The sequence below is a fragment of the Caenorhabditis remanei genome, chromosome II, assembly GCF_010183535.1.
Source record: "Caenorhabditis remanei strain PX506 chromosome II, whole genome shotgun sequence".
In the NCBI taxonomy this organism is placed as follows: domain Eukaryota; kingdom Metazoa; phylum Nematoda; class Chromadorea; order Rhabditida; family Rhabditidae; genus Caenorhabditis; species Caenorhabditis remanei.
In genome coordinates this window covers 3,424,714-3,437,770 of record NC_071329.1, presented here as the reverse complement: position 1 = coordinate 3,437,770, position 13,057 = coordinate 3,424,714, and the positions used below count along the sequence as shown (strand labels likewise).

The window sequence follows — 13,057 nt, the reverse complement described above, 5'->3', positions numbered from 1 at the left end:
AAATCCACACATTTTTCCGTATTACACATCGTACACTCCACTTTGCAACACATACATCTTTCTTATCTCTCTCACGTATGTCTTCCTGCAGATTTTCTCTTGTGTCGTCATCAGTTTATCTCTTTTCCCCCTTGATCTTTCATCATATATCGTTTTTTTCCCTTCTGGAATCTTCTATAACTAAAATTCCAGCAAAAAAAAATGACCAGGTTACTGGAAAAACTACAGAGAAGCTTATCGCATGAGATGCGTTCCTACAGTTCACTGAATCCGTTATTACCGTCGGAAGACACGCCGATACAGTCGTTTTCGGTAAGAGTTGAAAAAATGTTGTGAGAGACGCAGAGAAGCTAGAGTGTCTGACTGTCTGCGCCCCTCCCTTCAACTTTTAACGCTTATAACTTTTGAGCCGTTTGTCCTATCAATGAATGCTCAACTAGCAAAATATGTAAAATTTTATGCTCTATGATTTTCCATTTAAAAACATTTCAATATCAATTATTTTCGCAGAGATAACAGGTCTTAAAGAGGGAAATGACAGAGAGAGAGAGAGAGAGAGAGAGAGAGAGAGAGAGAGAGAGAGGGCGCAGATAGTCAGATGCTCTACCTTCTCTGCGTCTCTCGAGGGTGGGCTGTGAGAGTTATCAAGTTCGTATTAACTAGTGAACCAGTAAGCTGAAGATACAGCGGTGAGAGACGCAGAGAAGCTAGAGTGTCTGACTGTCTGCGCCATTGCCCTCTCTCCTTTCCTCCAAGCGACAGTTATGTGCAGTTATCTCATCGAGAACTAATGATATTTAAAATTTTAAAATTACTATTTTATAGAGCATAAAATTTTACATATTTTCTTATTTGGCACCTTTTTGATATCTCTTGATGCTCAAAAGTTATAGACGTTTGAAGTTTGAGTAGAGAGGAAGAGAGCGCAGACAGTCAGACTCTCTAGCTTCTCTGCGTCTTGTATCTCTCTCTCTCTCTCTGCCCGTACTCTGTCCTCCTCCCATCTATCCAAATCCATATCCCATGATAAGCCAATCTTTCGGAATCTCAAAAATTGTATTTCCACTATCAACACACAATATGACTAAAGGCACATACAAAACAGAAGATTTCTGGAATTGTAGCAATCTGGTTTAATCCGAGTGGAATTTGAATAATCAGACTCTACACATACCAAACACTTTTTTCGTCTCTTAGTTCAATGGCTAAGGTTTATAGAGTTCTAAAAAACCAAAACTCACTAGCCTATTCTGTGGAGGTACTCTTCCTAATTAATTGCCTAATTACCCGCCCAATTATCTTTTTTTCAGAATGGCGTATCTCTCGAAGAGGGAAAACAAGCGACGTCCTCATTGTTGCGTGATACAGGTCAACCCCCGTCAAGCCGGTCAAAAGAGGCGGCTGGCAGTTCGAAAGGCTGCGTGTTGCTCACCACACTTGTCATTTTTCTATTCGTAACCCTCAGCTTCGCCATCGCCACTTTTCTCTACTATCAAACATTACGTAAGCTTGTATCCCACTTGTGATCTGCAGTATCGCTCAAAAGTATATTAAGTTTTGCTTTTTTCAGTTGAAAAGATCCGACTTTGAGAGTGTGTCATGGTTATACTTATTGTCCCATCAAGTAGATTTTTAATGGATCATACAAATCAAAGGTAGATCTCCATTTTTGTAGTTGACAACTTTTTTGTACGGACACTCCCTAGAGAGTTATGGTCATTTTAAGGGGACAGCTCAAAAATCGCACTATTTTGCTTAATATACTTTTGAGCGGTACTGTAATTCCCCCTTAAAATCGTCCCATCTTAATGCAAAGTAGTGCGATTTGTGAGCTGTTCCCTTAAATTTTCCATAACTCTCTGGAGAGTGTCCGTACAAAAAAGTTGTCAACTACAAAAATGGAGCTCTACCTTTGATTTGTACGATCCATTAAAAATCTACTTGATGGGACAAAAAGTATAACTATGACACACTTTCAAAGTTGACCAATTTCAACTGAAAACGACCGAAGTTTACAACATTTTGATCGGTACCGTATCTCTAAAACCCTAAAAAAATTTCCAGCGTGCACGACAGAAGACTGCGTGATGACGGCGGCACGTCTTCTGAAACGAGTCGACGCGAGTGTCGAGCCGTGCGACAACTTTTATCAGTTTGCCTGCGGCGGATGGATCAATCAATCTGTGAATCTTAAATACGACTCCTGGAATACTTTGTATGAAACTCAACGCACCGCCCATGATCAGATGGTACAGGCAATGCATAAAAGTGAGTGCTCTTTTTTGGAAAAAGGTTTTAGACTTAAGGCTGTTAGGCGAAAGGATGATAATGCGTTTATTTTTGAATCCGAAGAAATAGAGACACAGAGAAGCTAGAGTGTTTGACTGTCTGCGCCATCACACTCTCTCCTTGGCGACAGTTACACGCTGTTATCTCAGCGAGAATTGACGATATTTGAAATTTTCAAATTGCTACTTTATAGAGCATAACATTTTACACATTTTCTTAGTTGACACCTTTTGGCTATCTTTAGAGGCTCAAAAGTTATAAACGTTTGAGATGGGAGAGAGCGCAGACAGTCAGACTCTCTAGCTTCTATGCGTCTCGCTTGTCTGTTTAATATTTCAAACTCGGGCTTAGGATTTTAAGTTCAGGCTAAGGATTTTCTGCCTAGACTAAAATTTTCAGACTTAAGCCATGCTCGGTAGTCTTAGCCTAAGATTTTTAGCAAAATTTGAGAACATCGGTCTCAGATTCAAAATTTCTGGTTCAGATAGGCTTAGGTTTATGTAAAATGCTCGTAAAGTTTCGAGCCCCCGAATTTTTAAAAACGGTGCACAAAAAAAAATGGTCTAGCTGTGCTGTAATTTTGGAAAATTTCCCGTCTTGCACATGACAAAGTTGTTAAGCTTAGGCTTAACCGGACTTTTAGGGCTCAAGCTTGAAAATGAGTTCTGATCATTTTTTAGGCTGTTGTGCTTAGGCAATAGATTAGGAAATTTGGTCCGGAGCTAAGCATTTCAAGCTTAAATCGATGATTTTGAGTTTTGGCTCAGAATTTAAAAGTTAGGCTAAGGATTTAGAGCGTGTGCTGAAAATAAGGCAGCCTATTATAGTAAGAGGCTGCCTTATTTTTATCGCACACTCTCACTTCTTTCTAGGGAAGGCCCTCGACTCGGTCTGGAGTTATGGGACGTCGGTAAGGTAATCACTTGTTAGAAGGTTCATACTTTGACCTCGTTTTTCTCGAATACTAGGCCTCTAGAGCAAAAACTGAATATATATTTGGAATCAGCGTTTTCTCAGCTTTCCAATGATATAAATCACGTCCCATAACTCCAGACCGAGTTGAGGGCCTTCCCTAGTTAGCCTAACCTTCAAGTTTTGAGCCTAAGCCCCAAAGCCTAAAATCCTTAGTTCCCTAGCTTCTCTAGTTAGGCTCAGCTCAACCGTTCCCAAAAATTTCCAGTAAACGACGGTTCCTACCCTTTACCCACAAACGCCGGCGAACGGGCAGCGGCGAAAATGTACGAACAATGCATGGACACGGACACTCTCGAACAGACAGGACTACACTTGTGGGAGCGATTCGTCGACGAGCTCGGCGGATGGATGCCAGAGCTCCGGAATGGAGCATTGGAGCAGGAGGAGAGTTTCGAGATTGAGGTGGATGAGGATGAGAAGAAGCGGAGGCGATTCGAGATTGAGGATATGATACTCAGCGCGTTCAATTATTCGGTTTTTCCGTTGTTTTGGGCTGGTGTGGAGGTGAATTATTTGGATTCGAAGGAGCACTTGATTACGGTAAGCTAGGAGGTGTGCCCGGAGGACTATCGCCCATTTCTTATAGATCTACGAGCAGCTCCCGATCCTGTTGGCTCCGGAGAAATATCATTACGACAAAGAGTTGACGCCTGAAATGATCTACGGAAAAATGGAAGGACCACCGGTGACACGGGCGTTACAACAAGTCGGTGAGGAGTTGGCCGCCGTGTTGGGATTCGATTCGAGCGATGAGAAAGTCCGGATGATGATTGCCAATATGATTTATCTCGAGTACCAGATTACGGTCGCTGGGTCTACGGTAGGTACCTAGAAGGATTCTAGACCACGTTGAACAATTCTCGAAATTTTGCAGTTCTACAAGGAGAAAAAGGAGCGGTATACGGTGGTCTCGCTTCGGGAGCTGCAGGAAATTGCGCCAGCTGTGAGTTGAGAGACATCCGGACATCTGGAAACACAGACAGACAGACAGAAAGACATCTGGACATACGGATTTTTTAATTCCAGAAAAAATTTTCCTTCAAGAAAGATTTTTTCCCTCAAGAAAGAGTTTTTTCTCAAGAAAGAGTTTTTTTCTCAAAAAAAAGCAGAAATTTCCGTTTTCTTTCAAAAATTTCGGACAGACTTGTAGACATCCGGACAAACAAACATACAGACAAACTTAGACAAAACATTCGGATGACGTTTTTGGACATCTGGATAATCGGACACACAGAAAGACAAAATATCGAAACATCCGCACTCATATACACACAGCAGAGTTGTATGGAAGTGAAAATTTCTAATCCTGAAGTCGGAAGTCCTAAAGGAAAAAACGCCCGGAAGTCGGAAGTCGGAAGTCGGAATTCCATGCAACTCTGATATACACACAGCAGAGTTGTATGGAAATCCGACTTCCGACTTCCGTCTACCGGAACTCTGACACACAGCCAATTAATTGAAATGCGGACACACGGACACACAGACATACTCTATCAAACATATTTTTTGTATTCCATTTTCAGATCAACTGGCACTATTTCCTGTCTCGTCTCGTCGGCGAGAACCTCTCTCACTCGGAACCGATCGCTCTCAAAACGGGTACCCAATGGATTCCGATCCTCTCGACGATTGTGCAAAAACTGAAAGAGTCGAGAAGCGGTGTGGCGATTCTAAAGAATTATGTGAAGTGGAAGACTATCATGTTCCATTTGGCGTACGCGTCGCCAAAGTGTCGCGACGGATTACTGTGGATGGCTGTGTCGTTGTACTCGGGCGCTGCTAGTCAGAGAAAAGAGTTTTGTGTGTTGAGGTTGTCGGGCATCTTCCCGTTGTCACTGCCATCGATTTTGAGGAAAATTGATGGAATCGATCATACAGAGAGGGTGAGTGATGGTTATTATAGCTTTGTTATCTCTGCAAAAACATAATATATGAAACAAATTTCCAAGCAGAAAATTATAGAGCATGAAATTTTACACATTTTGTTAGTTGACAACGTTTTGATAGCTCGCTATCGCGCCGAGATATGCGTTATCAAAGTTGTGAGAGACGCAGAGAAGCTAGACTGTCTCACTGTCTGCGCCCTCCGCTTAACTTCTAACGCTCATTGCTTTTGAGCCATTTGTGCTTTCAAGAAGTGGTCAACTAACAAAATGTGTAAGATTTTACGCTCTACAATTTTCCATTTTGAAATATCTCTATATCAATTTGTTTCGCGGAGATAACTGCCTTAAAGGGAGATATCTTAAGGGACTCTAGCTTCTCTGAATCTCTCCGCACAATTAGAACGCTTATGCTTTTAAAATCTAAGAAATAACAAGTTTACATGTTTACATGTTTGAACAGAGACGAGAGACACAGAGCAGCTAGAGTGTCTGACTGTCTGAGGCTCTCTTACTCTGTCACTTCTACTCCGCAATAAAAGTCTAGTTATCTGCACAAAAACATAAGATATGAAAAAAGTTTTAGGCAGAAAATTATAGTGCATGCAATTTTACACATTTTGTTAGTTGACAATTTTTTGGTAGCACAAGCGGCTCAAAAGTTATGAGCGTTAGAAGTTGAAGGGAGAGAGCAGACAGTCAGACGCTCTAGCTTCTCTGCGTCTCTCGAGAAACTTTGACAGCGTATATCTGTTAATCAAAAAGATATATCAAAAAATTGTGAACTAATGTAATGTGTGAAATTTTGAGCTCTACAGTTTTGTAGTCGATAAGTTTTTATGAAATTTAATAGCCAATAAGATATAAGAGTTAAAATCTCGCTCCATTGTATTTTTTAAAATTTCAATGGACTTTACATGCTGAAAAAGCTGAAGACGTGAGTATTCTGAATCTGTATTTAAATTTTAATAAAAGTCAAAACGAACAGAGATTTCTTGTGTCTCCGTTCATTTTTATCGTAGATCAAATTTACAAGCGGATTCAGAATTGCCACGTCTTCACCTTTCCAATCATCCAAATTTCAGAACGTGAAAGCAGTCCAAAACATTGCCGATCGGATACAAGAAAAATACGAGGAAATGGTCAAATCGAGTAACCAGTTCTCCGACTCTGAAACCCGTCAAAACGTCGTCGACAAGGTGAGCAACATGACGAGATTCATCGGATTCCCCGACGCGATGAGAAGTGACTACGAGATGGAAAAAGAGGCCGTAAGACTACATGACAGTCTATTCTGGTCAATGGTCCTGGGAAGCTCGTCTGTCTACAAGGAACGTCTCCAGCGGTTACGTCTACCTGTTGATCCAAGAGCTTGGGTCGACACGAGACCAGCGATTTCGGTGCCGGCTCATAATTATGAGAGAAATCTCATACAGATTCCATTCGACTCGTTGAGACTTCCGTATTCCGATGAACATCAGTTAGAGTGAGTTTTTTGTTAGTTTGAAGGCTTGGATAGCAGAAAAACACAGTAAATTCTGTTCTGTCTGTTTGTTCGTGTCTCCGTCTGTCCAGATGTACGGTGAAACCAGGACATTCAGAAACCGTGACACTTTGAAAAGGGACATTTTGAAACTGGGAGAACAGAAGTTGAATTTTCACAGTTTTTCAAGTGTAAAATTGTTTTCTGTCCACGTGTGCCCGGTTCAAAAACTTCTGGCTTTGAAATGTCTTGGTTCCAAAACAGGAGAGTTTTCACATTTTTTGAGTAAACAGATTAAACGATCCCTCCTCAAACCTGTAAAATACGAGCACCGAACATTCTACAAGAATAAATAAAGGCTTCGAGACGTTAGGCGTTTCGACACTATGATCTTTTTTCTCGTTTTTTCCAAAATTTCAAAATGTCTGTTGTGAATGTCTCATTTTTCCGAACATCTGGTGTCGAAACGTCCCGGATCCAAAGAGCCAGAATAACACATTTGTGTGTTAGTGTAAACATTACATTTTAATTTTTCTAAAAAGCTGAAGTCCTGAAGATTCTGAATATGTATTTAAACTTCGTTTAACATCAATTTGAACCGAGATACAACACTTTTTTGCTTTGAAATCAAATACAATAAGATATGAGAGTTAGAAACTCGCTTAATAGAATCTACATGAAGAAAAAGCTGAAGACGTGAGGATTCTGAGTCTGCCTTTAAATTTTAAGGTCTTCTCTAATTTTGCCAAAATTCTGAAGCCTAACACACAAAAACTTTTGTGTCTCCTTTCCAGTTCAAATTTAAAAACAAATTTAGAATCCTCACGTCTTCAGCTTTTTTGGCATGTACATAAATTCCATTAAAAGAAATTTGGTACAGATAGTCCATTTTCTAACTCTTATATCTTATTGGCTATTAAATTTTATTAAAACTTGACGACTACAAAACTGTAGAGCTCAAAATTTCACACATTACATTAGTTGACAATTTTTTGATATATCTTTTTGATTAAGAGATATACGCTGTCAAAGTTTCTCGAGAGACGCAGAGAAGCTAGAGCGTCTGACTGTCTGCTCTCTCCGCTCAACTTCTAACGGGTATATCTCTGCAGCGTCGTATTCTATCAAATAGTTGACAACTAGCAAAATGTGTAAAATTTCATGCACTATAATTTTCTGCCACACAGATTTTCATATCTTCAATTTCCAGCTTCGCCAACTACGCCGGTATCGGAACAATCATCGGACACGAGTTCACACACGCATTCGACGGACAAGGTTAGTCCCCCGGTCATTCTGAATTATTCTGAATATATTCTGTTTCCGCTTCTGAATACTACTAGTCATTCTAAACGAGTTAACGAGAGGGAGAGACTCTCCCTTTTAATGACCGCTTCCTCCTCTCTAGTGTCCCAATGCTCTCTCATGTTTGTGGTCATCTGAATTCCGCGAGAAGGAAAACGAGGCTAGTTTAAGCTTCTCGCTCTAATTACACACTCCCCTTGTCGCTATTTTTAGCTATGTACGACCCACGCACACTTTTTGTTTTGGCGAAACTCTTCTGAATCAGAATCAGATGATGACGTGGATTCTGAATAGAAGGCGGAAGTTATGAAATTTAGTTAATTGGTTACCCTCAACCTAGGTGTTATGAATGGGTGTCTAGTCAGAAGGTGTGTGGCAGATGACGTGGCCGAAGCCTCCTTCAGGAATAACAAAAAATAGAAGAAAGGAGAGGAAAACAATTAATTAGAATCAAGAGTGCTTTGCAGAGATCTCACATCTGGTTTGGATATTTGGAAATGAAAAACAAATTGAGTCTGGAGAAAAAAAAATAGAAAATGCGAGAGAGGGACTAGCGGAGAGCTAGGCTATGGAAAGTTAGGCCACGGGAAACTAAGTCACCTCGGATTAGGTGTTCACCACTAACCGAACGGAGCTATCAACAAAAATGTCAACATTTCTTATCCGGAAGTTGGAAGTCGGAATTCCATGCAATTCTGATCGCCTAAAAAGTTTAGCCATGAAAAGTTAGGCCATCCCAATCTAGGCTGCCATGAGTTAGGCCACACAAATCCGACTATTGATAGCTACATAGTGCCGGAGTATTACATGAATGAAATAGAGGATTTCATGAAATTCAGTCACTGAAACTTAGGTCACCAAAACAAAGGCCACCATGAGTACGGTCATCACAAGATAGGTCACGTTAAGACACATCAATGGTGTTTTGGCTTGGGTGATTTATACCGCAGATACATTCTAACAGTTAAAAATTACACAGCCATAATTAGAAAGTCCACAAGCTATCAGAATCTGTACTGCCTGGAAGTTAGGTCATAGAAAGTTAGGCCACGACTAACCACACAAAATACCTAACCACAAAGTTGTAAGCTAGTCTGCGTGAAGTTACACCAGAGATCTAATTTTCAGCCAATGAGAAGAAAACAATCGGAATCTCTGATATCATACCGTCCTGAAACGCGCATGACACAAAATTTTAAATTTATAAAAGTGATACCACCGTAAACTAGCGCGCCACTATTACACCGAACTTTGCTGTAATATTTATCCGAATCTGTGTTGTCTCAAAGTCAGTCCACCGTAATCTGGGATCAGCTACGACAACACGTTCCTTAGTGACACAGCACCACAGTTTTACATCCTGAAAGTCAGATTACCCGAACGTTGGTCAATTATACCCCGTAATAAGGACGGTGTCCGTGTTTTTCCAGAATTTTCAAACCATCACAGACATATCTCTGATAACGATTTCAAATCATCAACCCATTTTCCAGGCAAACTCCACGGCCCGACGGGTAACCTCGGCACCTGGTGGAGCGCCGAATCCTCCCGACGCTTCAAGACCCGTGAGCAGTGTTTCGTTAAACAATACGCCGGATTAATGGATTCACATGACGTAATTTCCTTTCCTGTTTTTTTTCTCCCCGCCAACTAATTTGTTATTCAGATGAACGCCGCGAAGGAAGGTCTCTACGAAAACATTGCCGATCATGTGGGACTTAAAGTGGCTTATGAGGTAAGGGACCCGGTAGGCCCATCATCAATTAATGAATGATTTCCAGGCATGGAAAGCGAATGGAGAGAAGACGTCTGCTAGAATGCCTGGACTGGAAAAGTATTCACAGGACCAACTGTTTTTCCTGGCTTATACCCAAGGGTGGTGTGCTTTGAGGTCGAAAAGTTATAAATTGCAACCACATATGGAGGAGAGAATACGGTAGGTGTCATGGGTTACTGTAGTTATGCAGAGACGCAGAGAAGCTAGAGCGGCTGAGTGTCTGCACCCTCCATATCTCCGCAACGATCAGTGCTATCAAAAAATTGTCAACAAACGAAAATGTGTAGAATTAACAATTTTCAGTAGAAAGAGAAAAGAGAGCGCAGACAACTAGACACGCTAGCTTCTCTGCGTCTCTTATGGAGATGATCAAACTTTGAAAGCTTATAACTCTTTAGTCTTTAGTCCTATGAAAAAGTTGTCAACTACAAAAATGTGTGAAATTTCCTGCTAATCATTTTTGTAGTTTACACTTTTTTGATAACTGTGGTAGGCAAGGAGATACAAGCGTTTGAAGTCAAGCTATCAGAAAGACAGAGTGCAGACAACTAGACACGCTAGCTTCTCTGCGTCGCTGCTTTAATTTTAAGGGCATGTAACTTTTTAATCTTTAGTGCTATTAAAAAGTTGTCAACTACAAAAATGTGTGAGATTTCCTGCTAATCATTTTTGTAGTTTACACTTTTTTGATAACTGTGGTAGGCAAGGAGATACAAGCGTTTGAAGTCAAGCTATCAGAAAGACAGAGCGCAGACAACTAGACACTCTAGCTTCTCTGCGTTTCTTATGAAGATGCTCAAACTTTGACGGCTTATAACTCTTCAGTTTTTAGTGTTATCAAAAAATTCTCAACTACAAAAATGTGTGAAATTTCTAGCTGAATATTTTTGTAGTAAATGCTTGTTAGCTGGCACTAATCGCTGATGAGATAATAGCCTTCAAATTCCAGAATGCTCGGCTCTCTCCAAAACTCTCCAGAATTCGCAGAAGCCTGGAAGTGCCCAACCACAAGTTTCATGAACCCACCAGACAAGTGCACTATTTGGTAGACCCCCCCCCACTGGCCTAACTTTCCTTCCTAGGCCACCCATTATCTCATTTACACATTCTTTACTCATTGATCTCTCTATTTATCGTCGTCATCTTTGGTTGTGTTGTTCCACTATTTTAACGATTCTTCACCTGTTCTCTCTTTCTTTTTTACCAAAAATCATTCCAATTTTCTTTTTCTTCGTCTTTAATTTTTTACCTCAGCTTTATTCCCCCACCCCCTTTGACCAAATATGCCTAATCGCAGGTGTCTTCTCTCCCTTTCCTTCTCTGAATCAGAATTTCTGTTTTTCGGTTTTCAGATTTTCAGAGATATAACATCTAATCTTTGAATCAATCTGAAATGTGAAAAAAAATCTGGTTCTATTCCTTTCTAGTCACACTCTCCAATTCTCCATTTTTATTAAAAAAAACAATGTCACGATCTCTATTTTCCTCTCTTTTGATATATATTTTATTGATTCCTGCATAAATGAAAATTCAGTTAAAAATGTGTCCTTGAGTCGCTACGCAGCAAAAGCGGATATCCGAGAACGAGATTAGAAATGTTAAACAGGCGGTATGCTAGACAGGTACTGAACTCTAGATACTTGAGTCGCTGCGCAGCGAAAATTGATACAAAATGGCGGATCTTGTTCTACATAGAATCCTCCAATGTACCTTCAAGATCATAGAAAAGACCGTTATAGTAATCCTGCTCAAAAGTCCAAAGCCCTTCTCTGGTAGATTAAAAAAAGGTTGGAAATAAGTGATCGTACACGTTTTTCCAGAACTAATCACTAAAAATTGAGCTCAAGAGACCATAAAGTTGGTAGCTATATATAGCTGGAGTTGCAGAAAATGTATGCAGCTGTATTTACCCCTTCAAGTGATCAAATTTCTAGAACTGAACTTTAAATAAGAAATATTTTATGACCAAACTGTATCTCAGACTGTTAAGCTGATACCTGCCAAAGAATTCTTCATTTTCTCTAATTCACTAAAAATATTGGAATTATTGAAATCCCGTCACCACTTCCTATGTCCTACAGTAACTCTCCAGGAAGTGTTCGTAGAAAAAGTGGTCAACTACAAAAGTGGAGATCTGAGTTTGATCTATGTAGTTATGCCAAAAAAATTACATGATGGGATGGTCAGTAGACAATGGCACACTTTCGAAATGAGTCTTTTTCATAAAAAAACTCAAAAACTTTTTTTGAAAAACTTCGAGAGTGGTACACCTTTAGTCCTACAGAAATGCACGTGTTTCTCTATTTCTTATGTTATTTTTTGACACTTGCGAGTTCTATATCCGTGACCTACTACGGGCCACATGGCTATTTGTAAACGTGCTTCGTGCCGAGCTAAATTGTCTTTTTTGGTCATTATCGCGTTTTTTTCAGGCCTATATTCCGGCATAATACAATGATACCGTATTTGAAATGATACCACACGTGAACTATGAACTATGCATACCGTCAACTCCCGATTATTTAGGCGTAGTTTCAAACATGAGTCTCTCATTAAAGTTATTCTTATGAGCTGCAAAAACACTTAAAAACCGAGCAGACACTTTCTGAGAAAATTACTAAAAACTAAAGTAGTTCTGAAATTGCTCAGTTTTTCAACACATTTTTAACCGAAAATGTTTCGATACTGTAGAAATGTCTTGGTTTCGAAACGTCCCAGAGTCGAAAAATGTATCAAAATGTAATTCTATGTCAATGGTCTACTCCGAGCCGGTTGATACGTTGTGAAGTGGACTAACGTGTCAAAAACTGCAAAAACGATCAGAAATGCAGTTCTTGAGCGTAACTTTCTTGAAACTCAATGATATGAGTTGAAAAATATACCAAAATGTAGATCGCGGTGAGTTCTATGTTCATGACCTACTACGCCATTCTAGCCCGGCCCGCATCTTCTCAAAGAATAGCCATGCGGCGCGTAGTAGGTCATCGGCATAGAACTCACCGCAATCTACATTTTGGTATCTCATAAAATTCCGTTTCGGCCAGGCTCGGCTCGGTTTGCAAGTGTGTCTGGAAGTCTGGAAGTCCTGATGCCTGGGATCGGACTATTTCAGCTTATAACGTGTAGAACTGTGCAGTACTTAGTCAAGAGTGAATAATCCAATTTTCAAAGTGTACGAAAACGTTTCTGAGTAATTTCATGATAATTTAAAGATATTAGTTTAAAAAGAGTATGCGTATCACGATGTCACAGAAACATAGAATATTCAGATTTGGTAGTTTAGTTCAAGAACTCTCTGACTGAAACGCTCGTTTAACATTATTAATGTCTCCAGAAATCTAGTCA

At 40.0% G+C, this 13,057-nt stretch overlaps 1 protein-coding gene across 1 annotated transcript; it reads left to right on the top strand.

Moving 5' to 3' along the window:
* Nucleotides 1–201: 201 nt before the first annotated feature.
* GCK72_004298 (uncharacterized protein) lies at nt 202–10,761 on the top strand (the record flags this gene model as incomplete). Its single annotated transcript, XM_053724589.1, has 13 exons — nt 202–312; nt 1,311–1,503; nt 2,065–2,268; nt 3,470–3,804; nt 3,851–4,084; nt 4,139–4,207; nt 4,788–5,147; nt 6,233–6,633; nt 7,841–7,908; nt 9,429–9,550; nt 9,602–9,670; nt 9,717–9,871; nt 10,662–10,761. The coding sequence occupies 13 exons, from the start codon at nt 202–204 to the stop codon at nt 10,759–10,761; spliced, it is 2,421 nt and encodes an 806-aa protein (XP_053588783.1).
* Nucleotides 10,762–13,057: the final 2,296 nt, after the last annotated feature.